Genomic DNA, 26,902 nt, shown 5'->3' on the forward strand with positions numbered 1-26,902 from the left:
AAGTGTTGCTTTTTCCTTCTGCATGACTTAAAAACCAGTTGAAGCCTTTATGATCTCTAAAGCAAAACACAACACCCAGTGAGTGGATTTGACTTTTAAATCATTGTTTTCTTCAGTCTTGCTGCGGTTATTTGTTATATATCACACTTGGTCAAACATTTATAAAGGTTGAACTAGAAATATTTTTCTGTTGAGTGGAATTTTCAGCACTTAAATTTTTTTTGTTGTTGTTGAAATGATGGAAAATCAGTAATAGTAAACTGCCACCTGAAACCTTGAAAAATTGCTACAGTGTTCACATTTTAGAATCTTTATTCTCATAGTGTTGTTCCTTATTTTTAAACATTTTTGAGCAACTTTTTGGTGGTACAGCAGAACTTTTTCACTTGGTCATTGAGAAGAAAATTACTTGAGACTTTTGAAACATAAGTTGGGATAAACCTTTATTTGACCAGTAATTTTGAATAATACTGTACTTCTAGTCTTTTTATTGATTTAATTTCCCTTAACTTATGTAATCTTTTGTTTATAAGTTAATCTGTTTGTGGGACAGAAGGTTTTATCAATTGTTTTCCATACTGTACAGTATATGGTTAAACATTTTGTATATTTAGTGTGTTTTTAAGTTATTGATTTGTTTTATATCAAATAATTTATTTTTCAGGTACCATTTTCATTTAAACTTTGTTTTTACATGGGTTTATTTTAAATAAAGTATGACACTGCTTTCCAAATGTCTAAAACGAAGTTGAATCCCATTGTGTTATTTTAAGACTACTTCTGTAAATTAACTTATTTTAGAAATAACTGCAAAACTGTACCAAGTTCATACTTTGGTTGTGCTTCATTTCAAGTGCTTGGAAATTTTCTGCAATGATTTTTAAGCAATTTAAAAAATTGGAATTTTCATATTGAAACAGTTCAAAGATTTGTTGAATGAAGCAGCAGCTTTGTAGAATCCTGTGGATGGAATTATGAGCATTGCTTTCTATATGGTATTTTCGAAATTAAATGAAGCATCACCTAGATATTTTACACTAGTGTTAATACTTAAATGAAATTATCTGTCAGTAGTGCAAAGGAGTTTTGTACTTTTGTCACATGTTCATTACTGTTTTTGTTGAGTACTTGTTTGGAACATACTCATAATGTTTTTAAATGATCCATGGTGAAAGGTGATGTACTTCAAAATAGAACTAGGCTTTTACTTAATTGTCATATTTTGTCTTTTTTTTTTTCCTGCAGGAATTGGATTATTGTTGTGCAATTTGGAATTTGGTATTTTTTTCAGAAGAATCTGGACTGTGTTCATGAGTAGTTACTCCACTAAAGATTTTGTTACTTGTAGCCTTATTAGAAAGGTGGAATTAAAAGAAGGCGCATGATTTCCTTTTTATTTTTCAGGAAAAAAATGTTGTTCTCTCTGTCTTACGGTGTTCGTCCTGATTAAACCAAAAAGCAAGCCCAGCTACACTATTACTCAGAAATGTCTGTTGAAGACAGCTCTTGGGAAGAAGAAATCCATCGGTCTTCAGGTCAGGCAGGGTACGCTGGTTCCTTTAGGAGGAACCTTCATCTGATGTAGGATAAGGCATCCTGATGTCGTGGCCACAGGGGAGGTTGTGCAAAGTCACCTTTTTAAGAAAGGCTGAGGAAAAGCCATGTCCTCTCAGCTGGAAAGAACCCGTATGCTGCTGTCGGCTCGGAACACTCTGTATTCAAGTCTTAGTCCCTTTTTTCACCCACGCAAATTTTCAAACTTTTGATCAATTGAAATTGGCTCCTCCTGATTTTCAGCAGCTGCCTTGCTGTGTTCTTCAGTCACAGAAATGATCGGTCTCTTTTCAGAGCTGGGCTAGTTATCATACCTTTGAGGTGTTGGTTCTGATTTTTCCCTTAATGACTTACCTGTGAAAAGGGATGTAAAATAAGAAAAAAGTAGTCTCTTGTATATGATAACATGGAATGGATGGCGATGCTCTTTTTTCAAAAGGAAACCAAAAGATTTAGTGCAGACCTGTTAACCCCCACTTGGAGTTTCTGTTTTTTGCAGAATTCCCAATAAATGCCTGGCTTTAGACTCTTCCCTCACTTGCTCTGTTGTGGGGACTGTTGGGGTGTCACCCCCTTCATTTCCAGAATACTAGGGTAGAAAAAAAATAAGGGGGGGGAGGGGGTGGGGGGAAGGTGTTAAATTATGCTGATTTCCATCTTACTGGTACATCAGCAAGCAAGGCAGAAAAAAATGTCATCCTGTCTTTGTGTTTTTTCCTGTATCTCCAATCTTTAAAAAGCAACATGGAAAAATATTAATATTGGGAATGTCCTCCTGGGTCACGTTAATGTAAAAAAAACCCAATGAGGGTTTTGTCTCCAGCAGTGGCAGCAAGAGCAGCTATTTAAGGAAAGGACATTAAGCCTGGCCACCATCCCCTCTTCATTCCCCTCGTGCTTCCCCAGCACACACAGCAGTTGGATGTTAGAGGGGCCCTGCCTGTTCCCCTCATACCTCTTCTCCTTTTGCTTCTTGGTTTTTGAATCTACTTTACTTTTCCTTACACTGTCTTCTGCTTTCATCACTTGCTGACAGCAGGAGACTGGAAGAAAAAGTGGAACGTTTGGGGTAACTTTTTTACATGTGTGTGTTACCCGTGTGCAGTTGAATGAAGGTGAATAAATAGCAGCGTTCCACTCTTCACACTGTGATATGTTTTCTTTGTTTATTTCCTTTTAAAGGATTTATGGATAGAAGCAGTGAACTTAGCAAAATGGGAAATCTGAATCTAGTTTGTCAGAACATAAGATCTGTGTTTTAACTGTGACAAATTTTATTGCAGAAAAAAAATATTTGCCAATAGATTTTTTTTTTTTTTGCCAGAAGTTATTTGTTTGAATTGTGAGCATAGGACATACAGCTTTAAATGTTGAACTTTTCAAAATGGATTGACCTCTCTGCAGAGCTGTAGGTGGAGCACTTACTCTCAAGAATATGTCCTCAAACTAGAAATTACAAGGAAATTCACTGAGTTTAATAAAAATTAGTTTGGGGCTTCCTGTGTAGGTATCAGTGGACCTCTTAATCTTACTTTAACTGAAATTCTGTTTGAATGTGTTGGAACAGATTCCGCCCCCGAGTGCATGCTGCAGCCAGCGTAGCATTCAGCCCGTGTGTGCTACAAAGAAAGATGATAAAGGAGAGAGCAAAGCAGCAATGGGCTTAGGAGCACTGTTGAGTCAGCATAAACGGTGCTGAGCTGCTTCCTTCTCGTAGACTTCGGTAGGCTCCAGCTCAGGGATCAGGGAAGGAGCGTGCGCTCGCGCTTGTGGGATTTCCAGGCTGCATTGCAGGTGCAGCCATGGTAAGTAAGCGTGCGTGCTTCTCTAGAGTCATGGCACAAACAGTTACGGTCTCGATCTAACCAGACTTCCAAAATTTGGGATGAAACGTTTTTGTGACCATACATCCTACTTCACCTTTCTGTCCCAGATGGTTCCTGCTGCTTTGCATCTTCCAAGAGACGCAGTACACGTACACGTGTATCCCTGTGCGTGCATGTGTGTATGACAACGTATGTAGACTCTATTTATAGATACTTTGTTTAGAATCCATGTGTCTATCTGTTAATTGTCTGTATTAGCATTGTGTGTCTGCTGTGTTGCGCATATATGCTATTCCACATGCCTACACAGTATGGAAGTAATTAATACAAAGATGGATATCCTTAAAAATCCAAGTTTTATATAAAACTTTATAAGGTATTGTTAAAAACAGTACAGTAATATGATGAGCAAGCTATGGAAGTTTAAGAAAATTAATCTCCCGCTGGATGAAAATTTAACATCCAAATTTTTATCAAGTTTCTCTTGAAATAACTCTAGAAAATGGCCACATCTATATATTATATCTTAATATTTCTCAGCAGTGGTCCTGAAATGCACAATATCACTGCTTTTCAGGGAGCACCTCCCATTCGTTTCTCCCTGTGACACAAAATGCCATCACTTCTTTGGCAGTCGGTGACTTGTGAAATAATTTTCCTTTTGGTTTAAGCCACCTTTACTACTTTTTTTTTTTTTTTTTCCCCCTTTCTGTTTTGACCATATTTCATGGGCCTTAATATTTTAATCCTTTCTTACTGCAGGAGTGGAGGAAGGAAGACAATTCAGCTTCGAGAAGGACTGTGATTCTAGTGAAATGGCAGTGACTGACGGCGTATGCCATGGCACACAGCTTGGTTGCCTGGGGTGCATCCCCAGGCCCTACTCCCTCCACCCCTATCACTGGATTCCAGGACAGACATCCTGGCTGCTTGTGCTAGCTTAGGTAAAACACATGGAAGCCTTGCCCAAGTGTCTTAAGTGCTTCTTTTCTGCAACAAGGCAAAGTTAAGGTTTGAGCTGCGACACATTTTGATGTCTTTGTCTCGGTCAGTCACTCAGCTAGCTTGTAAGGATTTGCACCGGTTGTTTTATCGCAGCGTCTCCAGTGCTGTGATAGTTCCTAGGGAGCGTTCTGCCCGTCCTTATTTGCGTTCTGTGTTATTTACACGCAGTAATTCTCAAAGGCAGTGCAAGAGATGCAGGGCGAGGTGGAGTCTTGTTCTGAACCTTTGTGCTTTCCCCTTGGTCTGGGTGTACAGCATGCTCAGCTGGGCATGTTGGAGCCTCGCGTGCTGTTGGACTGCCGGTGGCCTTGAGGGAGGAATGTTTGCCCTGAATTTGGCCTCTCCACGTTCATAAAAAAAAAAAAAAAAAAAAAAGTACTGACCTTACAGAAGAACAGCTCTAATATCCGCTGCATGGAATCTGATTTCCCAAGATACACGCTGGGTTTGGGTAAGGGAATAATGCAAGCTGGCCATATCCAGGAAGGAACAAAAAGGGAAAAGGACAAGGTTGGGGTTTTTTTGTTGAATTAGTGAGATTAAGCAGCCTGACGTAATTTGTGAAACAGCTTTGCAGAGAGTAACTCGGTGACGGTCTCGTAGCTGCTGGGTGTTAAATGCGGCAGACGGAGGGTGTCTGTGTAGGAGCATTAGCAGCAGCGCTCCGTGTCGGTGTGGGGCAGCGAGCTGTTCCAGTGGGAAATCCAAGTCATTTCACTTGTTTGCTCCGTGGGGCAAGTGGGCAGCGTCTAAATTGTAAGTAAACATTTCATTGTCCAGATCAAAGGAGGAAAAGATCTGTGTTGCCCTAACAAGAATGAGGATGACAGGGTTTTGCTCAGAAGCGTTTGGCTTTTGTAGTAGATGTGCTAGAATGGGATCATCTCGCCTGCTGGCCAGTGCTGCTGCAGCTGCTGCTGCTGCTGGAGCTGTGCTGTCAGCTGGGCTTCTTGTTGGAGCTAGCTGAACGAGAAATTCCTTCCAGTGGCCACACTTCCGTACTGTTGGCACTCATATCTGTGCAAAAGCTTAATAGATTATGAAGATGATGCGATACAGCTTCAGAAATGTTTTTGTTGTGAGAGAATTTTAGATACTGAAGTCCTAAAAACAAAACAAAACAAAAAAACAATAATTCTACGCTATTGTAGATGTAAGTGAGACTCCAAAGGTGAATTCTGGATATCGCTTTAGGTCATGGTGTAGCTATAAATGCTCTCAATTTCCAGCATCTTACACCAGCCCTCCACGATCATCTGATTTGTACTGGTAAAACTGTTGGTAGGATTTACTTAAACTGGCAGCACGGGAGGGGGGAAGCTCAGAGTGGCCAGTTAGTGATTTCTCTCACTTCCAAACAGGCTGGAGCAGGAGAGAAGCTGCTTGGATGTCTCGCTCCCAGGTGCGGTGTGCGAAGGGCTCACGTGGGAACAGGTAGAAGGGCTCAAGCCTTTTGCTGTGCTGGTAGTTTTCAACAGAGCCATCCTGCTTTTCTCATTCTGACAACGAACCGGTTGAGTGGTTTGGTGGATTTCTAGCTGGGGACTGGAAGCGAGTGTGACATGTAAGTGGAGGCTATAGCGAAATGAATCATGCACACAGAGAAACCTGTTGAACAGGCAAAATTTTCAACTTCGAACAGCTTAGCACCTCTCTAGAGTAAAGTTAGTGATGGCATCGCAGTGGTAACAGGCACGGTTTGCTGTCCAGAGCCAGCCAGGGTGTTGGGGTGCTCATCACCGAATTAATGTCCTTGTCAGAATTGCCTCTGTAAGACTGGCTTGGAGCAGCGTGTTCCTGATGGAGTTGCAGATGAAAACCAGAGGCTGTCCCTTGGGTGGGGGGCGCAGGGGCTCGTGTAGCTGATGGAGCACCTTGCTGTGGGTGCTGCCAGGGAGCGTCGGGCATTCATCCAGCCCCTGTGGCCAGAGACCTGCTGAGCCGAGGCAGTTCTGTCTGTCCATGACTCCTCGTAGCTGTGTCAGCGGAGGCACCTAAGCCTGAATTCTTCATTACAAAACAGGGTGTTGTTACGAGACCGGTTTTCTTTGTTGGGGCACCAGGGTGCCGGTGTGTCTTGTCCCCAGCCACAGCCTCGTTCAGAGGAGCTGGAATTACGTGGATGCAGGGGCAGCGGTGGATGTCCTCGGTGGGTTGGAAGGCAGCTGCAGTCCTCCTCAGGCTTTCCGATTTGTTGTTGGGTTGGTTTTTTTTCCACTCTTCCTCCTGAATGTGGTTTTTTTATTGCTATTTGAGTACTTTGAAGTCCGATGGCTATCACAGTTACTCTCTTTGTATGATGATGGTGAGTGGTAGTTGTATATCCAGCTGTCAGGGCATTCCAGACACCTTTCTGTCGGTGCTTTTCTTAAAATAAAAACATTTTCTACGGGGCTGTAAAGTCTACGCCATTCAAATTCCTCACTGAGCTGCACCTTGTTACACTAGCAAGAACGTATAGAAGCTCTCAGAAAATTCAGAACGTCAAACAGGCGTGAGCTTTGTTCTTCAGATTGCACTACTACTTAAAGAAATGGTCAAACTTTTACATATCTTTGTAAAATAAGGCTGCTGCTGTGTACTTTGCTTCCATTTTCATTAGACCCCTTTCTCAGCTTCCAGAAGTTGATGCTGTAGTTTGGAAGGCCAGGACTGTAGAGCCTAAGATTTAAGGGGGGTGGGGTAGGTGTCAACATTTTTCTTACAAACAGAACCCATGCAAATGAAGAAATAATCAAAGTTAGGAACATACCGCTTGTAAATTAGGGAAGGTAGAACTTACTAGCTTGCGTAACTGAAATGCTGAGCCCTTGCATTGTGCATTTTGAGTATTCTACGTGTTCATAGACTAGTTTTGTTATTTTGGTTTGCCTTTTACTTTGCATCACTCTTAATTCCATTCTAGAGAACTTTGGTTCAGTAAGGAGCTTAATACGCTTAAGTCAGTGACACCTAAGAGCTGCAAGCAAAGGGATAATGAAAGCATATACCTTGTTTTTTATCCTGGGGTTAGAGTACAGGACAGTAGTTTTCATTTTACACCAGTGAATTTGAATAGTAAAGTAATGATGCTAGGCTCTTACCGTCTTTTTACTTTTTCTACCAGAGTCTCCTTATGTAGCATAAGACAAGCTACTCGATTCTTCTGATTTTACTCCTCTTCTGACCCGTTAGGTACCATCATCTGATTTTTTTAATCCCTATCTTTCAGAGTACGTGTGTGGGTTAATTGTTACAGTCTCTTCTAGCACTTTGAACTTAATATTTTAGTTGCATAATGTTTGGTCATTAGAATAACACAGTTATCCAGGTTATCCCTGTCTGCTAAGCCAGTGTATCCAACACTAAATAGCTAGTCGTACACACCCTGTTCCCAGCCTAGGTCTAGAGGCACGGGGAGCAACTGCATCTTGTGTTTTCTCCAGTAACATAATTTTTACTAGCTGTCTCCCCAGATGGAGAGCAGCACATTGCAGCCCGGTTGTGTTGGTCTTGCTAGTGCACTTGATATTCCTTGTGGGGATGTGCTAAAGAAAAATAGTCAGGAGCCCAGAGCTCTTGCTTGTGTATTGGGAGGTGAGAAAAAAGTTCTTGGGAGGACACCTCTTCTGGTGGGACTCGGGGAAGAGCTGTGTGTTTGGATGCACTGAGGACGGGATGGGGAAAGGAGGAGGGGATTTAGTTGGTTTGTGTCTGCCTGTTTACAGGGTTCTTGTATGTTTCTCTGGTTGTTTTATATATTTTTATATTTATATTTATATATGGGTGGGGGGGGTGGGGTGTGTGTGCACCTTTCTCTGTACATCTGGTCTGGTGCTGTAGAGAGGCAAGAACTGGCAGACTGAAAATGCCCCAGTACAGCGAGGAGCTTGTGGTGTTCAACCTTGAGCAGCGTGACTCAGCTGGTTATTTCTGTTGCCTGATGCCTAGCTGTGTCACAACTGTGAGACTTAATTTGGCTCCTGCTTACTGAGCTGCTGCTTTTGCTAGATCATAAGGGGAAAGGGAGGTTTTGCGATTGCAGATTTGGAAGGTGAAATTATGCAGGTCCCTAGGTGAACCAAGTGTCTTACCTGTTCTCTGCATGTATTTTTTGTATCTGGTTGAAAAAGCAAGGGTGTTGAATGAGTACAAAGAGATCTCTGCTTTTGTAAATCTAGTTATGCACAAGTGAGTAGTTGTTACTTGCAGAGGATATGTACAAATGTTTTATTTCCTACTGAAGAGTTCACGTATTGGAAATGAAAATTGGTGCTCAGGTTGCAAGAAAACACAATCTTGAAGAGCAGGTAATAACTGAATAATAGATGACTGGATGCAGGCATCCTCTTGGGAAGAATCACCGAGATATAAGCAGCAGAAACTAACAATTAAAGGTCAGGATTGGCGTTCTGTTGGCATGAGGAGGAGAATGATGAGGAATTTAGCCTGCCTACAGCTGTGAGATCAGCAGCGGATGTCTGCTGGGCTGTAAGTGCAAAGAGCATTCGTTCTGCCTGTCTCCAACAATTGCAGCCTATCAAAGCAAATAACTGTTGGAGGGTTTGGCGTTTGGAGGATGGACAAAAAGACAGCAAAATGGAGTTAAGATGTGGAAAGACAGTATACTGAAGGGGGGGGTTGTGATACTGCTGTTATTAATACTTTAGCACGAGAGTGTGGTTTAAGGTGATGCTTTGCAGATGATTGAAGACTTCAGGAGTATTGAAAGGGAAGCAAGGAGAATGGCCAGATACCCATTTTGTTGTGGTTCCGCTCAAGGAAGGACAGTGAGTAGAAGATCTCTGAGGTGAGATGGCCAGGTAAGTGAAGCAGCGAGTTTTGGATTGGGTGTAATGTTTCAACCCTGTCATTCTTTCCTCTCTGTGTCAAGCTATGGTTTGGGTAGTCCGTGTCTCAAAATCAAAGCCAAAATCTGGTCTTGCAGAGTTTGAAGGCTCAGCATTCTAAAAATAAATACCTCTGCTCAGCCATGTATTTTAGAGTGGGATTCATCCTCTGGACTCAAGCAATTAAAAATCTTGGCGCCCAGTCCAAGCCCATCAGTAAGAGACTTCAGAAGACAATTCAACGGCCGCTAAAATGTATGAGATTTACTCTGGTGGAGGTGCCTGTCTCTCACTGCTGACCACAGGGGACTTCACTTGTGTATGTTAAATGAGACGCATAACTTCTAGAAAACCAAGGTAAGTGTACATTGCACGCCTGGCGCCAGGACATCTGCGCTTGCACAAGACTAGCTGACTCCTGACACGGATTTTGGAGCATCTCACCCAGGGATGTTACAGCATCCTTCCCATGCTGAACACCTGGGCGGTTTGCACATGGAGAATGTCAAAACACGGTGAGATGCAACATGGTACAGAATTGCCCAGACTTGTTAAGAGCCAAGCTAATGAGTCCGTCAGACACCTCTGCGCTGTGTTTGGCGCTTAGCTGAGGAGTAATGCGCTCTGCTGGGTGCTCTGCACGGTGGTGGTATGTCTCGACAGGAATCCTGAGTGCCCAGCAAAGCTGCAGATGCATTTGAACGCTAGATAAAGAATTTCTAAAGTAGAGCCGAACGTTTGTTGTGAACGGGTTGCAAATGATGCTGTGAACGCGGGCATTCCCGTGCCGTGTCTTATTTTGCTGTCGTCCCACTGCAACTTCAGTGGGATCTACTGAGTTGGGTGGCAGTGGGGAGGAAGCACCTGCCTGCAGTAAGGGCTGAAACGGTTTATTCTAGAATGTTTTAGCATCACAGCAGACAAAATGAGAAGTTCCTTAAGGAAATAAGTATGTACAGTGAATCGTAAGAGAAGAGGCAATGACAGACAACTCCCAGCACACATTCAGTAGGGAGCCATTTAGTGTAGGTTACATACTGCTAATTTAAAGAAGAAAAAAAAAAAAAAAAAAAAAGCTAGTTAAGCCATATATATCACTTAGAGCTGCTTTGGAAGTCTGACTTTACAGAGGAACCTGGTGTTTTAATAGATTTAAATAAAGACTTTGAAAACTTCTTGTGGAATGGAATTTTCAAAAAGTTATTCTAGAAAACTTGCACGGAGTAATTTTGCCACGGCTAGTATTTTAAATTAAAAATTGGTAGGTTTGGGCCTTTTTTCACATGTTGTTTTGATTTTATTTTGCCACGTGCTACAATACAGTTGTTTTGTTCTTTTTTTTCAGTTTCAATAAAACACAAACCGAGGTACTTTTTTAATCTGAAAGAAAGGAAGGTAGCAGTGCGCTCTACTGACTGTATAGCTCTTCAGATGTTGCTGTGCTACACTGTACTATGGTTTATACATCCTAAAAAAGATGTACAAATCGTATTAAAGTGAAAATCCCTGATCAAAACTTACCACTTCTAGAAATTCAGATATGTAAAAATAATTCGTGCTCTGGAAGACATCTCGTAGCACAGAAAAGAACACGTTCTTGAAGATCAAGGCAACTTAAAACCTGGACTGCAGAAACACGCTGGTGTCTCCTGCGGGAGGCAAACCCTCGGGCTCAGGGGTCAGTTTGCTGCAAATTCATTTAAGTTTAGTGTTTATGCGGAGCCACATCCTCAAGTTCCACCAAAACCACTGGGGAAATGTCATTCCCTCATCAAAGCTCGTATGGCTAAACAGGTGGGTTTTCTGCCAGGCGTTGGGAGGTACTGTGATAAACCCCATCATAAACCATTGGGGCGGGAGGGATGAGCTGGGATGCTGCAGGGAGCTTGTCTCTTAAAATGCGGTTGGTTATATTTCTTTTTTGCAATATCATAACTGCACCTGTTGAAGAATAGTTGGATGCTGATGGTTAAGAAGGTATCAAAAAACCCAGGAGGGAAGGATAAGAAAGGTCAGAGTTAGCAGCGGTACCTGCCGCTTACCTTGGCCATGATTCTGATTTTTTGAAGGCTTTTGGAAGTGAATGGAAGACTACTCATTTTTGTGCAAAAGCTGGTTTATGATATTTAACAACTTCTGCTTTTCATTTGGCAAAAGTGGAATTACCTTTTCTTCTGAGTTAGAAGATATTTTAAAACCTCCGGCTCCAGCATGAAAGGATCATGCACAGGAAATTTTTTTCTTTATGTGCAATTGGAGAGTAGTTAAATGATGTTAGTGGGAGTTTTAAGCTGCTTCCACGAGTCCTAATGCTGCGGCAGTAAAGACAAAGCAGGAGGGACAAAAGGGATGAGATGGCATTTTGAGAGAGAAATTAATCCAGTGACATGAATTGTTGGGACAAAAGGCTTTTGTGGAGAAAGCTGCCCTGGGAAGCCTGGATTTTAAGGCTGTAATTGGAATTTTAACTTGGGGACAGATCCTTAGCTGGGGAAAATCTCCACTGTTGCAATTGGGCCAGGTCAATTAGTTTCAGTGTAATCAGAGGGCCAGTAAAAACCCGCGTGCAGCTGGTCCTTCCACCCCTGCGGGTACAGTGGCTCTCGCTGTCCGCGCCGGGAGCCGAAGACTTGGACCAGCTGTGCCGGCTTTGTGGAACGGCTGGAAAAGCCAGTTCTGTCCAACCTGAACTTTGAGCTCTAGAGAAAACGTCGCTTAATTTTAGTTTTTAGATGAGAACCTAGTAATAATAAAAAAAGCAAGTATCTTCTTTTTTAAAATCTATAATAAAGAAAGTGGAACCTTACGGAGTGCAGCCTGGCCAGCAGATAGGGGCTGCTGACCTAAGGTGTCAGATTTTGTCCCATCTCTACCGCTTTCTCATCTCGTCCAATTTTCCAGTACCTGCTCAGCTCCCTAACCTTTGAGAAGAACGGAGCTTGAAGAAACGTGAGGCATAAAGCCCTCAGCTCCCTGCCAGGGCAGCTGGGTCCTCGGCTGCGGGGAGGAGCTGGTCCCTTCCCCCTGCACACAGGGGCTCCTCGGGGGCGTCCTGGCACGTCCCACGGTCTGCAAAGGATGGAGAGGGGTTTTCCATTCTTTATGCCAAGTAAGGCCTTTATCTTGCAGAGCAATGTCAGCGTTTAGCACCAAGATCCCGTTCCCGGGAGCAGGACCGGTGTGACCTACACCTGACAGATGTTGTACTGAGCTCCTGTCTGATCAAACAAACTTTCTTCGATCATCTCGATCACATTGTCTTTGGGATGCAGATGGGAGCTCTCTGCCGAAGGAGACTTGTCCGTCTTGCTTACTGTATCCTGCTGCAAAAAGAAAAAAGTAGTTTTAATTTCTTAAGCGAGCCTGTGTGGGGTGTCTGTGCAGTCCTTCTGCGTTCCCCTGCTCCCCCGGACAAGCTGTACGTACCGTGGGGGTCTTCGGGGCAAAGTCTTTCTCGCAGACGTGTGCTATGATGCCAGCAGCCAGAGCATCACCGAGGACGTTGGTCATAGTTCGGAATCGATCCCTGGAGGAGAGAGAGCTATGAGGATGCAGTTGGTGGCCACGGCTGATGCGCCCAGGATCTTTTATGGCTTTGAAATATGTCATAGAATTGTGGTTTGGGTTGGAAGGGGCCTGGAAGCCCACCCAGTTTCAGCCCCCTGCCATGGGCAGGGACACCCCCCACCAGCCCAGGTTGCTCCCAGCCCCATCCAGCCTGGCCTTGGGCACTGCCAGGGATGGGGCACCCCCAGCTGCTCTGGACAGTCTGTGCCAGCATCTCACCCCCCTCACAGTGACAATTCTCTCCCTAATATCTCCTCTAAATCGACCTTCTTTTAGTTTAAAGCCATTCCCCCTTGTCAACCTTTATCCCTAATGTCTCAGCCACTGGTTTTGCGAAGGGCAGGTGGAGGTGGCTGCGTTATTGCTCCTGCAGTGCGGAGGGACAGCGGCACGTGCGATGGCTGCAGGGCCGGGTACCACGGGGCGCCTTCTCAGTGCATAGACCTGCCTCTTCTACCTCCCAAACTGATGCTGGTGTCATTTTTGCTCAGCGTGGGGATGAGCTGCCGCACCAACTCGTAAAACTCCTTGAGAAGCTCTTGCTGGCGCAGCCGCAGCACCACCGTTGGCCCCCGGCACAGGGATGCCAGTGGCGTGGGTGCCCCGTGGTGATCACCGATGGAGCTGACCCTGTGCTCTGATGTTACAGCTCTCCCCTGGGAAGTTAAGCTTCCTTTTATATGGAAGAAAGAGAAAAGCAGCCGGGACGCTCGCTGTTTCTCTGCCCAGAGTGGCTGTGAAGTGCCAGCCAGCCCCCCACATCTCAGCTATGGAGAACTCGGTGTTTACTCCGGTTTTTCACCAAGCTGATTTGCTTTGTTTTTATCCTAGTACTTCAAAACGGCAAATTTCCATCTGTCTGGCTTCTCTTTGTCGGTGACAAATGTAACGAACCATCCGTTTCTATCTCAAGATCAATCTGGTCTTCATCCAGCAAGATGAAGATGGTCTGCTTGGAAGGTAGGCTTCCTCCGTGTTGGATGCAGTCCTTGGAAAATGTCATCCTTGCTTTTAGAAACTCCGGCAATGTTTTATTTCTGGTGGCATATGGGTTTAAGAGAGAAGTTGCTTATTAAATGCAGGAGGGGGGTTTTGCTACATCTGTTCAGGAGCTGCCTGATTTTCTGCTCTGATCTGGTGTGCAACCATCTTGAACTTTACCTTGTTACTGTTTTGACATGACATCTGTTCCTCTCCCCTTTCTATTTTTTAATTGTGAAAACGCCAGTGTTTCAGAACTGGAAACAGCAAACTGGGTGAGCACGTATTATAAATAATTAGCAGTGGTTTATGGTTTATCATTGGTTTCTCTGATTTGTTTTCTTTTTCTTAGAGATTGTTTTCTTAAACACTTGCCTGTTTCCACCCCTTTGGTTGCTCTCGTGTGGTGGTAGCATCTTTCTGGCTAAATTTTAATTTCTTCGTTCTGTGAAGCCAGATACCTTTCCCCCTGCCTTACCTAATGTGTTCCTCTTCCAGGAATAATATTCCACCAAAACAAGTACTGTACCGTCCACTTGGCTTTGGCTTTTGTGGAGTCCATCCTCCTTTGCTGACAGAGTGGACCAGAGCTTGGAGAAGACCAGGACTGGAGGTATTTTTAGGGAATACGCTAATGAGCAGCCTTGCATAGTAATGCTTCGGGAAAAGACCAGGCGCCTACTTTCCTCCTTTTCTACCACTCGCTATGGAGGAAAGCAGCGTTCTTTTGATTTCTCAAAAATATAAACATCTCTTAGGTTTTGTTACTTGTTTGAGACCTCCAACAAAGATGTGTTGTGTACAGTTGGATAGGAATTTAGATGAAAGATCAGGACAAGCCGGGATTTTAGACTGGGGACCGACCTTGAGAGGGTGGCTGAACGCCATCGCCACATCCAGCCCGTACGAGGCACCGGGCAGCACCCTGGGACAGAAGCACCTCGGGGCAAACACTCCTCCAGGAGATGTAGTTATCAGGGGCTATTTCAAGAAAATAATTGGAAAATGAAGAAAGACTCTCACACTCGGCTCCTGGCCTGGTTCTGTGACCCCTCGGTCTCCGTTTGCCCCCATGAGAGCTGCTTCGGACGTGTCATCACGAAGCGGTGCTGAGCACCTGCCCGTACCTGCCTCCCGAGAACACTTACAGCGCCCAGTCCACTGCGATGATGAGGGTGATGTCATCAGTCGGCAGCCCCACAGAAGTGAGCACGATGACCATCGTCACGAGTCCGGACTGGGGGATGCCGGCCGCCCCTATGCTTGCTGCTGTTGCCGTTATGCTGCAAAGTGGAGGCAGCCACACAGTTATTTTTTTTTTTTTAAAGAGAAAAAGAAAAAAAAAAAAGCACGTTTGCATGGCAAAGTTATTCCTGTATGGAAGGATTGGACCTGGCTGCCTCCACCTTCCAGCTCCCTGTTGCTTGTCCCACTGTGCACCGTGGCCGATGGCTTGCGGCAGGTACCTGGCACCAGGCTTACTTATTTTCACCTAGAGAGCTGCTTTATTTTCCTGTTTATAAAACGATATTACATGCCTGGAGGGGAGTAAATTAAACCTGCAGAAACCCTCTGTGCTAGGATCATCCACCCCGCTGCAGGTGCTGACCCGCTCTAGCCGTGCCATCAGCTCCCAGTTGGCTTTTGCCTATGGGCCAAGCCTTTGATCCTGTGCAGCCTGTCTGGGTGCAGAGCCCGAGCCCTCCCTGGTGCTCAGCACGGGGGCTGGGGGTGCTGCACCTTCCCCTGCACCCCAGCTTTCCAGCCAGGTTTGCAAGATCTGTGCCAAACCGGAGAGGTGTGAGTGATGGTTGTGTCTGTACCTATGACAGAGGGAAATAATTCAGCTGCTGCAAAAACCCCGTTTACCTTATCGTTATAATTTGTCCCAAATCCAAGTCATATTCGTTGACCTGGGCGATAAAGATGGCAGCAACCGCCTCGTACAGCGCAGTGCCGTCCATGTTGATGGTGGCACCCACGGGGAGGACGAAGCGTGCCACGCGCCTGTCGATCCTGTTGTTTTCCAGGAGACACTTCAGGGTGATGGGCAAGGTTGCGGAGCTGCGGAACAAGGAGCGGTCAGTCAATTCCTGCTGCTTGCGCCGGGCTTCACGGACGGGAGGCAACGCGATGGTGCAGGGATAGGAGTTCTCCTGCCGGTAAGTGCGGCGGCACCGGTACAGGGGTTGCTGCACCCATCAGTGCTCAGCCGGGTGCTGGACGTGCCTGGCCACGCCGCGCAGTGCCGTGTCCGGATGCTGGGCGTTCAGTGGGCACCACGGGCTCTGCGTGGCTCCGTCCCCCACAGCCCCTCCAGTGTTGGGGTCCGGCCAGACCCCTCGTTCCTCTGCTCCGTGGCTGCCCCCCATGCTTGCACCCCCTGAGCATCTTCTTTCCATCCAGCACAGAGACCTGAGCTGTCACGCAGGAGCCAGGACAAGGACGGGGAGGAAGAAGACCCAGTGGGAGGAAGGAAACGAGTGTGGAGAAGAAGCTGATGGGAGATGGGGACAGCTTTTCCGAAAGGAGCTGGCTGGAGAGCGGGATGCAACTGCCCCTGCCGTGGGGCTGGGCTGGGGGCACAGCTCCCCCCACCCGTGTCGGTGTGGGGCAGAGACCCTGGTGGAGCCGGAGCCCCAAGCTCAGCCCAGAGCAGGCAGGGGCACCCGCAGCGGTGGGTGCCGGGGGAGGTGGGCACCGCCGGGGGAGTTTGTTGGGGTTACATGAAGAACCGACATTGGAGAGGCCAGAAGAACCCTGCGGAGGCAAATGTTTTCTAAGAAAATGTTTCGGTTTGTGTGTGTCTCCCAGAAAGGTCCGTAGTTCCTAATGTAAATTTTCTTCATTGTTATAAAGAATGTTTTTCAAGGAAAATTAAATAGATAAAAATAATCTAAAATTATAAAATCTTACAAAAGTAGACAGCGCTTTTCTTTGGAGGAGCTTGGGGTGCGTAGGAGTTGATTTAAGATTTTCAGCAAAGCTTTCGGAAGAGCTTTTGATGTTTTCAACTAAAACCCAGGGTCAACCCCCCTGCATTGTTCTATAAAGCACCTACAACCGTCCTGTTTTGAATTATTTGCAATAAAACTGGCCGCAGCAATCGCAAGAAGCACACAGCCACCGCTGATTTACTTGGGGGGAAAACCCCGGGAGAGGGTGAGCGGAACGGCACTGCGGGCTGGCTGAGTCCAAAGGCACCCTGAGACCCTTCCCCATCCCGCTTCCTACTAAAGCTGGGAGCGATCCCATTTCAAACAGTGCTGGAGCATCATTTTTCTTTGCTGGAGCATCATTTTTCTTTGCATTGCAGCTGTTTTCCCACGGCTTGCCCGGCTGTACACACGGCCGTGCCGCCCTCCACTAACCCAGGTACCTTCCCGGCTGTATCCGCAAATTTCAGCCACGTTTTCATACCTGGAAGATGTAGCTAAGGCGATCAACAAGGCTTGCAGTATCCCCTGAATGAAAGCAAAGGGGTTTTTCTTGGTGATGAGGGTAAAAAGCAGAGGTAAGAGAACGGCTCCGTGGATGAAGAGCCCTGACACTACTGTAATAGTGTATAATCCCAGCTTCTGCCCAATAACCGATGGATCTTCCATCTCCAGGATCTTGCCAGCGATGAGAAATACGATGCCAAAGGGGAAGTACCTGCAAAGAAGAAGCATAAAAAATTACTTTACGAGGTGCAGGAATCATTGCCGTGCTACACGAGGGTCATTATGGTGTTTGGTACCATGTGGTCCAGTCGTGGGCAAACCCACCCAGTGACCACGTTGGACACTTGCAGCCATCAGACCGGCATTACCATTAGATAGAGGTAAGAAAATAACAGAATGAATCAAAACCAGGTTTACCAAACTGCCATTGAGACAATTTTCATAACGGCTTCGTTCAGGCACTGGCACACGTTAACCAGCGGGGTTCCTCGCTCACCCATTTTTCCCAGGAGAAGTCCTGCAACCAAGCAGATGGGTTTAGTTACTCACCAGAAGTAGTGTCTGTCATGCCAAGCGTCTCAAGGTTCTGGTGGTCACCCAGTGGGTTTCACAGGGCAAACTCCCAGCAGGTCAGACTTAATACCAATTTCCACATGGTCTTAGAGGTCACAGTAAGTCTCTGCTCCCAGCAAATAACAAGCAAATGGCCTTTTCTCAAAAAAAACAACCCACCAAACTGCACAAACTGGCACAAAATTGCCCAGTGTTGAATCACGTTGCTTTGAGGAGCAAGGAGGTTTCCCAGGTACCTACTGAGCAAAAGAAAAATGAGTCTCTGAGCATTTGCCCATCTAGTTTCCAGCCCAGCACCTCTCCTTTCTGTGTGGTCCCATCAACTAAAATTCCTTCTGAAGCACAAGGGTCTGCTTCAGTCTGGGAAGGAAGACAACGGTCAGGAACTTGTCTCATCCCTCTTGTCCTTCTGGGCTGAGGGCACCTGGAGACCCTTGGCCGGTAGCTGGACCTCGTGGCTTGCACAGGAAAGAGATGAGATAGGGTGACCTTTGTCAGGACTTTGAGAAATGAGGCAAGGCTTGGCGTGTTTAAATCTCAGCTCTCTGGATATTCATCCAGTGTTTTGTGGTCATAACAGCTGGTTTGAAAGGCATCCCTTGTTCTTCAGGTCCTCCAGAGAGCTGCTTTGGAGAAGGTGACCCTAGCAAATGGACAGGGTACTTCAAGGAACTTTTAAGTTTCTGCCCTTTCCTGGATTTCAGAAGCATTGGAGATGGGTGGCGATGCTTGGTGTCAGCCATCGCTGGAGCTGTGGTACCATCCACAGCACGGACACGCCAGGTATCCAGCGCCTGCTGCGTGGACACCTTGGTCTCAGGTCCAGAAAAACTGCCTAATTTTGGAATCGGACACAAACACCCTTTGCTGAGATCTCACCCAGCTTCCACTTGGCCTCCCCTCCTTGCTGCGAGGAGGAGCTGATCCCATCTCCCATGGCACAGGGCTGCATCGCCTGGCCTTCTCTGTCCGTCCCCCTCATTCCCCCCCCCCCCTTTTCTGCCAGGCAACCCCCACCAATTTGACACCCCCCTGCAGTAAAGCTGCCCCTGGCTGTACTAATGCCCTTGTCCAAGCTGCCCATCCCTGGTGCAGGTGCTGATGCTCTGCTGGTCTGTGGCTTCGTGGAGCTCTGACCCATCCCGTGCAACACCCAGGAAGAGCAGCCGGGTGACCAGGGCTGGCTCGGGTGATCCTGCCGCATCCTAACCCAGCGCTGATCCTCACTCCCACGCTGGCAGGGTGCTGGGGTGGAAATCCCAGAGGAGAAAAGCGGCTTCTCCATGCCTGTTTGGCTGGGCAGGAGGGGGACACGTGTCCGTGAGCAGGAGCTTGGCGCAATCCCTGGGTGTCTGGGTCTGCAGATAGGGTTGGACCCTGGGCCAGGAGTCTGCCATAGCCGTCTCTTTTGTCCATAAGGATCTTTACGTGGATCTGTCTCTTCCCAGTCTCACTGTGTCCGTCTCCTCCAGGCGCTGGCTGTACCGTGGCCATTAATACTGGCCGTGCTCCGGCCCCGGTGGCAGGCTGGCGCGCTCCGGTGCTGTGCTACCCTCAAATCCCCTAATTGGCTTTTTGGTTCCTTATACACTAAATTCAAGCTCTTTGCCCTCATCTCTTAATCTCCACGTAATCCTGACCCCATGCTCGTCTCATCTCCTCCTACTCTTTCCCATCCTGATTCGTCCCTTCCTTTCTCACTCAGCCTCGCGCCCAGTGTCCTGCCTTACGCTTTGAGTCAGCTCCGAGTTCCTCCTTCCCATGACTTTCTCCCCTTTAAACCTTCTTCCTCCCTCTCCCTCGCACGTGTCCTCTCCATCCAACCTCTGCCCCTTCCCTCCTGAGCCGGCTGCAGAGCACCACAGCCCCGCAGGGTTGCAAGCTGCTCCACGCGGGAGGTTTTCTTACCTTCTCCCGAAAATCCTGTTACAAATTTCCACACGTTTGTGACCACGCACTAATTCTGACCCAGCTTCCACCCGCTGCCTGCCCAGGGAGTTTGGACACTGCCAGTGGGGGGGGGGGGGGGGGGGGGCTCGCGCCCTTTGTAACAAGCTGGGCCACCAGGAAACCTCTGCAGAAGTTACAACTCCCCTCAGCAGACTTCGTAAGAAGGACTCGCCAGCTCAACGTTATGATTTGAAAACCCTCAGGACCTTGGGTGTGAAGGCTCCCATGGAAAATCCAGGAGGAAAACAGCCTCCTCCATGCCCAACCCCTTTTTTGAGCTCCAGTATGGATGGTGCCCTCAAAGGTGCTGGTACAAGCTCCCCGCTGTGCCCTGTTCCCCAGGGACTTGAGCAGTTAGAGCTCCAATAACCTTGTCCCTCAGCATCTCTGCATCGGTGGCCACAGCAGTTGCCCCCCCGTGGCTGAGCACCCCTGCAGGCTGGGGCACAGCGCCGAGCCCCCTCTGCACCGCGGGTACCTATCGTTGCTGAGAAGATGACGATTCCCAAGACGTTCATCTCGTTGTTGGTCCCCGGCAGAGTCCTGTAGGTCATCTCGGGTGACGGCGTCAGCTCGAGGAACACAGGCCGATGAATTTCAGGGTTTTGGTCGTCGGGTGCAAAGTAAATAAAACTGAGCGATTTCGCTGGGATCTTTGGCAAGACGGGAGACTTCACCACCGGGACAAGAACGGTTCGGTACTGGAAGAAGAGCAAAGCAGCGAGGTCAGGGTCCTGCTGGCAGGGGGCTCCACGCTGCTGTGAACGGTGCTGGTGGTGCTGGGGGTTCAAAGTTTGCTTTTCAGGCGGTACAAGGTGAAAAGAGCAGCACCCTCCCACCCTTGTGTGCCCACCCTGGGGGGAGCAGAAACCTGGGGACAGGCAGGGTGGGGAGGAAGGGGGCTGGGTGTGGGGAAGAGCCCCCAGGTGGGGAGAGCAGCCCCCCGCCCTGGAGCTGAGCTCCATCCCAGCCGCTCACGGTGAACTCACCTGCTGGAATGAAGCTTCAACCAGGTTAGAAGGAAACATGTTCCTGTAAGAGAGCAATGGCGCGGGGGTCAGAGCACGCTGTGAGCCCCCAGGGAGCAGCCTGGGGGGCGCCTTGTGGCGGGGCACAAGGCCGATGGGAGCCCCCTTACAGCCAACAGCAGCTGGGGGGTCTCTGCGAGGCTGGTGGGCGAGGAGAGGCTGGGAGGAGGATGATGGGCAGGACTGGGAACCAACTGGACTCATGGAAAACCCGAGGCTGGGACAGACATCAGCCCCTTGCGCAGTGCAGGACCCCCTGGAGCAGGATGCTCAGAGCCTTATCCAGTCGCCCCAGTGCCTCCAGACATGGAGATTCTGACCCAGCCCCCGGGGCCGTGCTGCACCCCTTCCCCAGAGAGCTCTTGTCCATCGGCTGCCTTAATCCAGTCCGCAGCCAGCTCCGGCTTGCTTTTCCCTTGCTGGGGGCTGCAGGGCTTGGCACGGCACGGCTGGGGGGGCGGGGGGAGAGCCCCTGACCTTTGCAGGGAATTTTAATCCCTCTGTTCCCTCCTGCTACACCCCGCTTTTCTGGTGGCTCTGGGAGGAAAGCTGGGGGGGTGACAGAGTGGCCAGAGGGACATGTGTGGGGAGAAACACCCCCACACCGCTGGGCTCGGGGCTGCTGGTGCCTGGTCAGCTTGGCCGACGGCTCTCCCATTTCCATCCTGGTGTCTCCTGGGAGCCCAGAGCCTTGTGGGAAGATCTTGGCTGTGAAATGCCATCGTCAGTTTGGCTCCTCGTGAAATCCTGCAACATACCTGATCAAATCCAGTAACGCGTCGGCGGAGCTGAGCACCACTTTCCCCACGGAGTAGTTGTCCTTCTGGGCAGCTGCGCCGGGGTGGATGCTGACCACGAGGATGATCCCAACGGTCACTGCCATGAAGGTGGTCCAAAGGTAGTAGGTGATGGTGATCACCCCCATCTTCCCGCAGGCCTTGGAGTCCATGCTGGCCAGCCCGGACATGAGGCTGCAGCAGAAAAGATTGTGGTCAGCCTCTGCTCCCAAAACTGCACAGGGTGCATCTGATGGGGAAAAGCTCCAAGGTGGGAGAAGTTGCTACAGACATTTTCTTAACCAAAGCTTAAAGGCATCACCAAGCTCTTGCACATCCACGTGCCTGTGCCTGCAGGATCTCACGCCCAGGATGGCCTTGGGACCCCCCCAGGCTGGACTGCAAAGTGCCCCAAGTCCCTTCTCAAGGTCTGGCCAAGTTTTCTGTTTTCTCCAAAAGATAAGAAGTAAACGTTCTTAGTGGACTTTGATGGTGAACTAGCACTGCCCTTTTTTTGCGTGACACTGTTCTCTTAAGTCTCCGACACCCTGTGCTGCTGCCGTATGTCACTGCGAACGGCAAAGAAAGGTATTAGCAAGGTTTATAGAATCGTGGTGGGGACAGACCCCACTCCCCGGGGAGAGAGCTGCTGGTTCAGACTCCACGTACACATAAGCTTTCCTAAGAAGTAGCCCATAAGCTACTTTTAAACAAAACTGCTCTAAAAATAGGGAGGGTATTACAGGCTGCACCAGCAGGGGTGCTGGTACTGGGGGCAAATGGGACTGCTGGGGGGCTGCAGCGTGCCCCATGTGCCCCCAGCCCCACACCGAGCTCCTGGCTGCTGACTTTCACCGCTCCAGCCCCCGCCCGGGGCTCTGCAGAGCCTGGCCCAGCCTGCTGACAGCATCTGGCGGTGGTCCAACAGCCCCCCGGTGGGACGTGATAGAGATGGGGGCTGAGAGGGTTAATGCCACCCTTGGGGACACACAAGGGACGGGTGGCTGAGGTGGTGGCCTGCCCACAGACCCCCTCCAGCAGCCACATGTCCAGGAGGAGAGAGACCCTGGGAAGCTCAAGAGAGGCCACAAAAGCAACGCGGAGATGGGTGACACTTTCCAATATGAGGCTTGGGGAGCTCCAGAGGTGAGCCCTGATCTGGACAAATCCTTCCCCACCGTGTGCCCAGTCCCCTCTGGGACGGTGCGTAGAGGGAAGACACCAGTTCACCGTCATTCAGTAATTAAAAGAAGAAAAAAACCTGGTTCAACGTGCAAATCAAATCCTGGGAGCCCTGTGCAAATCCCGCATCCACAGGCGGGAGAGGGGTTGCCTGGGATGAGCCAGCACCACTGAGCTGCGAGAGGCTGAGAGCATCCCGAGAGCCAAGGAAGACCCAGGCAGCAGGGCAGGGGGTGTGAAATCCTGGTGGGGAAAAGAAAGCAGCTCAACAAGGGCTGATGCCAAAAAAGATCAAGTGGGGCCAGGATAGAGCCACTCTGCTCCCAACAATAAAGCAAAGGCAAATGAGACAGCAAGAAATCTCTGAAAAACAATGCAGAAGTGACACGTCCTCAAGGGAATGTAGAGCTAATTGTTTGGGTCTTTATAACGAGCACGTGCCAGCAATTGTTTGAATTATGTAAATCCATATAAGCTTTTCAAGACCTTGCTTAGACTTTCTAGAACTGGACAGGCTCATAAAAGTGGGGTTTGCAAACGCAGACACAAGACTGAGGGGTGCTTGTTGTTTCTACCCATACTATCTCAAAACGCTCTAAGTAAGGAAATCTGCTTTGCATTTAAACAGCTGCCCATCACCAACTGCCCAGGGATGGTCCCAGCACCGCCAGCTGGCTCAGCCCAAAAAGAAGGGAAACACCCCAGGCAGCGCAGGTGTCTGACCTGGGGGCTCGTGTCTACCAAGTCCAGGTGAGGATTTCCATTGCTGGGAAATCATGGGAAAGAGATGGACACCAAGCCAGGGGATGCTGCTTGGTACCTGGCTGCTGCAGGCCAGGGTTATTCTCACCCCAGGCAGTTGGGGAGTGATCTTCTCCAGGGGGGGTCACAGGGCAATCCCCTGGGTGCGATGGAGACGGTACTTTAGAAGCAGAAGATGATGTCTCACCTGGAGGTGATCAAGGGCAGGATCAGCATCTTCAGCATCCTCATGAGGAGTTCTCCAGGGAAGGAAAAGTACTGCTTCTCCTGCAGGTAGAGCAGAGCTGCTATGTCAGGTGAGAGCTTAGCAGACGCTAATTGCAGTTTAAGGGCTTGAACTTGATAAATTTGCCTTTTTCCCAACCAAACGCAGCTCTGAGCTGGGTTCTGACACGGCAGCCGCTCCTTGAGGCACTCAGAGGTGCCGTTTCTCTGGCTGTCCCTTAACAGGAGCTGGGTCAGGGGTGGGAAATACTGGCCACGTGGGGAAACCTGGCTGTGAACCGGGAAGGGCATGTGAGGCTGGTCCCCTCCCAAAAACATCCATGGGATCCACCACCCTCTAGGCCATGGTCCCCATGGCCCCACGGCTGGCTCCTCCTGAACGCTGTTGCTCTTGTTGAAGAGCAGAGGCTCGACCGCATGTGCAACGGTGCCCTGGTGCCAGCAGCAAACGGTGGAAAAACCTTGTGGCTGCAAATGGCAAAGCCGAGCTCGGGGAGAGGCCAGGGTGTCTGGGGGTGTCCACCCCGTGGTGTCTGCCCACCACTTGCATTCCTCACATGGGTGTGGGGAAGGGCTGCCTGGAGAGAGACCCCCGAAGCCAGGATTCCACAGCCATGGCCAAGGGAAGAGTGAGGAGTCTGCGAGACCAGCAGCCACCTGGCCAGCATCCCTCCCTCCCTTCCTCCACCCATCTCTCAGCAGCAGCCACCATCCTTTTGGCTGCTGAGTTCCTGCCAGGCCTCCATCCACCCACCCCTCGCTCCATCAATCCACCCACGCCTCGCTCCATCAATCCACCCACCCCTCACTCCATCAATCCACCCACCCCTCGCTCCATCAATCCATCCACCCCTCGCTCCATCAATCCGTCCATCCCTCACTCCATCAATCTGTCCACCCCTTGCTCCATCAATTCATCCATCCCTCGCTCCATCAGTCCATCCACCCCTCACTCCATCAATCCATCCATCCACCTGCCCTCCCTCCCCTGCTGCCCCCCAGCCCTTGTGCCGCTGTAGAGGTGCCACGTTGCTGAGATGGCCCCAAATTGAGCAGGTACTTTTGGTTACTCCCAAGTAACCAGCCCCACTGGGCTTTAAGGGATGCCAAACTATTGCAACCAGTGCCCCACCAGCTGCCCCTGCACCGAGCCACCCATGTGGCCCACGCACAGCAGCTCCTGTTGGGCACAGCCATGGGATGCCCAGCTAGGGGCAAGGAGCCCCCGATTTGAACAGCATCTCTTTTGTCAGGGGGTGTCTCAGCTTCGTGGCACTTCCCCAGGCAGGAAGGAAAGTGGGGACCGGCTGCTCCACCCCTCGTCTGCGGATTCTGGGACAAAAGGCTCTAACAGAGAAGTGGCTGCTGGGGACCAGGTGCGGGGCTGTGGCAACAGGACAAGACAGGAGGGGGGCAGAGGACGGGTGAACTTGGTGCATGGCAGGGCGAGGGGCAGGAGCCCCCAGCCTCAAGCCCAGTGTGGGCGGCTGCTGCACTCTTGCAGGTGTGTGCTGGGATGCAGGGAGATTACACCCAGCCTCAATTAAGTAACAAGATCATCCCTGCTGCGGGCAGTGATGCTGAAGTGCGTAATGGAAGTGGCAAGGCTTTGCTAAGTCCTAGCGAGTGACACTGGGATGTTCCAGCGCTGACTGAGCTCTCCCTGAAGCAGCATCTCTCCTCCCGGGCTCAGCCCCGTGGATTTTGGTGCCGTGACGTTTAACAGCACGATGCTCCTAGAAAGTGCTGAGCAAACGCACCTCATTTTCTCCAATGCATTTGTCTCCAAGGTTCCTCAGAGGAAGGTGACCCCTTGGAGCCCCCAGCCTCTCTGCCAGCCACATATTGATTTGCTGGGCCCTCTCCAGAAAGTGGAAACGTTCTTTGGTTGAGCATCTGAGCAGCTGGGGACAGTAACAGCGGGAGCTTACCCCTCACACCCTGCACTGATGTTTGGGTTGGGGGGTTCTGTTACTGAGCATCTAGCAGCCAAGCATCCTTCCCCCCCTTCCCATCCCCACCCCACCTGAAGGCTCCTGGAGCCCCCCACTCCCACCTTTGGCATTTGTTGGCAGTTTTTTGGTTAAAAAAAAAAAAAAAAGTCAAGGGGAAAAACCTGCCCCGAGAGGTGGTTTTCTTGGGCAGGAGCCTCTGCTTTTGGGGCTGTGCCCATGTGGGTCCTTGATGGTGATGCCTGGCTGGCACCAAGGCTGGTTGCCCCAACCGCCCTGCTCCATCCCCTTGCTCCCATCCCCGTCCTTACCAGCTCCGTCAGCTCCAGCACCCGCAGCAGGAACCCCAGCAGGCACCCGGTGGCAACCGACAGCATCGACAGGGTCAAGAGGCCATTTTTATGCCAGAAAGCCCGTACCCACTTCCAGATGTGCCGGAAGGTGGTGGACAGCGAGTTCAGCAGAGCTCTCCTGACCCGCTCCCACATGGTTGTCCTCAGCTGCCCAGGCGATGCCCCTTGGAGCAGCTCCCGGCGCTCCGCATCGCCCCTGGGTGCTGCCGCGCCGACGGACCCCTGCCCTTTGCCGGGAGCCCAGCGCTCCAGCAACTAATCTCCGGGACCAATAGCTTCAGGGCGATGTGGGAGCCTTTCCCGTAATGGAAAGTGACGTCTTCAACTGGTTAATCTGTGCTTGGCATCCCGCCTGTGCTGGTTAACCAAACCCTCCCCGGTTAACCCTCCGCCCCCCGGGGCAGGGGCTGTGTGCTGCAGGCTGGGTCAGGGGTTCAGCCCTGGCACCCCCATGCCATCACAGCTGATCCAACAGGATCTGGGTCCTGCCATCAGAGGCTGCCACGGGGTCTGTGCTCCCACCGGTGCTGAGCATCCCCCGCTCCTCCCCCACATCCATAAAGGCTTCATGAGGGCAAAGCTTGCAGGGGCAAATCGCTTCCCAAGAAACTGGAGAATCCCCCAAGGTGACCTGCTCATCCCACCAGCCTGAATGTTCCCCCAGGAATATCTGCCCCAGCAGACCTGCCCCCCAGCAGCTTTGTAGGGAAGCTGCCTCGAGGCTGCAGGATGCTGCTGGGACTGATTATTATGTCGATCACCATCACTGCCCACAATATTTTAGAGTATTTCTGTGACCGGTTTTACTCCGGAGTCTCACTGGGGCAGAAGAGCGGTGCAGGAGGCAGCTGAAGGACGAGGTGGGTCAACACCCAGGGAAGGGAGCGCTATTCCCA

The 26,902-nt window shown here is 49.6% G+C and overlaps 2 protein-coding genes across 11 annotated transcripts in view; one reads left to right on the plus strand and one right to left on the minus strand.

Annotated features, from left to right (window-relative positions):
• The window catches only part of ELAVL1 (ELAV like RNA binding protein 1), a 58,914-nt gene extending 42,257 nt beyond the window's left edge, over nucleotides 1–16,657 (plus strand). The window contains exons 6-10 of one of the 9 annotated variants that reach the window (XR_008747415.1): nucleotides 1,246–11,008; nucleotides 13,613–13,741; nucleotides 14,261–14,375; nucleotides 15,793–15,924; nucleotides 16,169–16,657. The gene's annotated coding sequence lies outside the window, so the exon portion shown is untranslated. Of the gene's footprint in view, nucleotides 1–1,245; nucleotides 13,742–14,260; nucleotides 14,968–15,792; nucleotides 15,925–16,168 lie in introns of all 9 variants that reach the window. The other 8 variants (XR_008747417.1, XR_008747418.1, XR_008747414.1 and 5 more) reach the window with 8 other exon arrangements.
• On the minus strand, nucleotides 12,393–26,877 carry LOC101920438 (excitatory amino acid transporter 5-like). Of its 2 annotated transcripts, none has more exons than XM_005240799.3 (11): nucleotides 25,965–26,877; nucleotides 23,664–23,743; nucleotides 21,515–21,727; nucleotides 20,718–20,760; nucleotides 20,207–20,429; nucleotides 17,623–17,722; nucleotides 17,183–17,416; nucleotides 15,632–15,826; nucleotides 14,911–15,045; nucleotides 12,641–12,740; nucleotides 12,393–12,537 (listed from the first exon to the last, which is right to left on the minus strand). In XM_005240799.3, the coding sequence occupies exons 1-11, from the start codon at nucleotides 26,139–26,141 to the stop codon at nucleotides 12,400–12,402; spliced, it is 1,638 nt and encodes a 545-aa protein (XP_005240856.1). In that variant the 5' UTR covers nucleotides 26,142–26,877; the 3' UTR covers nucleotides 12,393–12,399. The 2 variants fall into 2 exon arrangements, with proteins under 2 accessions (XP_005240856.1, XP_055661660.1); XM_055805685.1 differs by lacking the exon at nucleotides 25,965–26,877 and adding an exon at nucleotides 25,462–25,705.
• Nucleotides 26,878–26,902: the final 25 nt, after the last annotated feature.

This window comes from Falco peregrinus, chromosome 5, assembly GCF_023634155.1.
Source record: "Falco peregrinus isolate bFalPer1 chromosome 5, bFalPer1.pri, whole genome shotgun sequence".
NCBI lineage: Eukaryota > Metazoa > Chordata > Aves > Falconiformes > Falconidae > Falco > Falco peregrinus.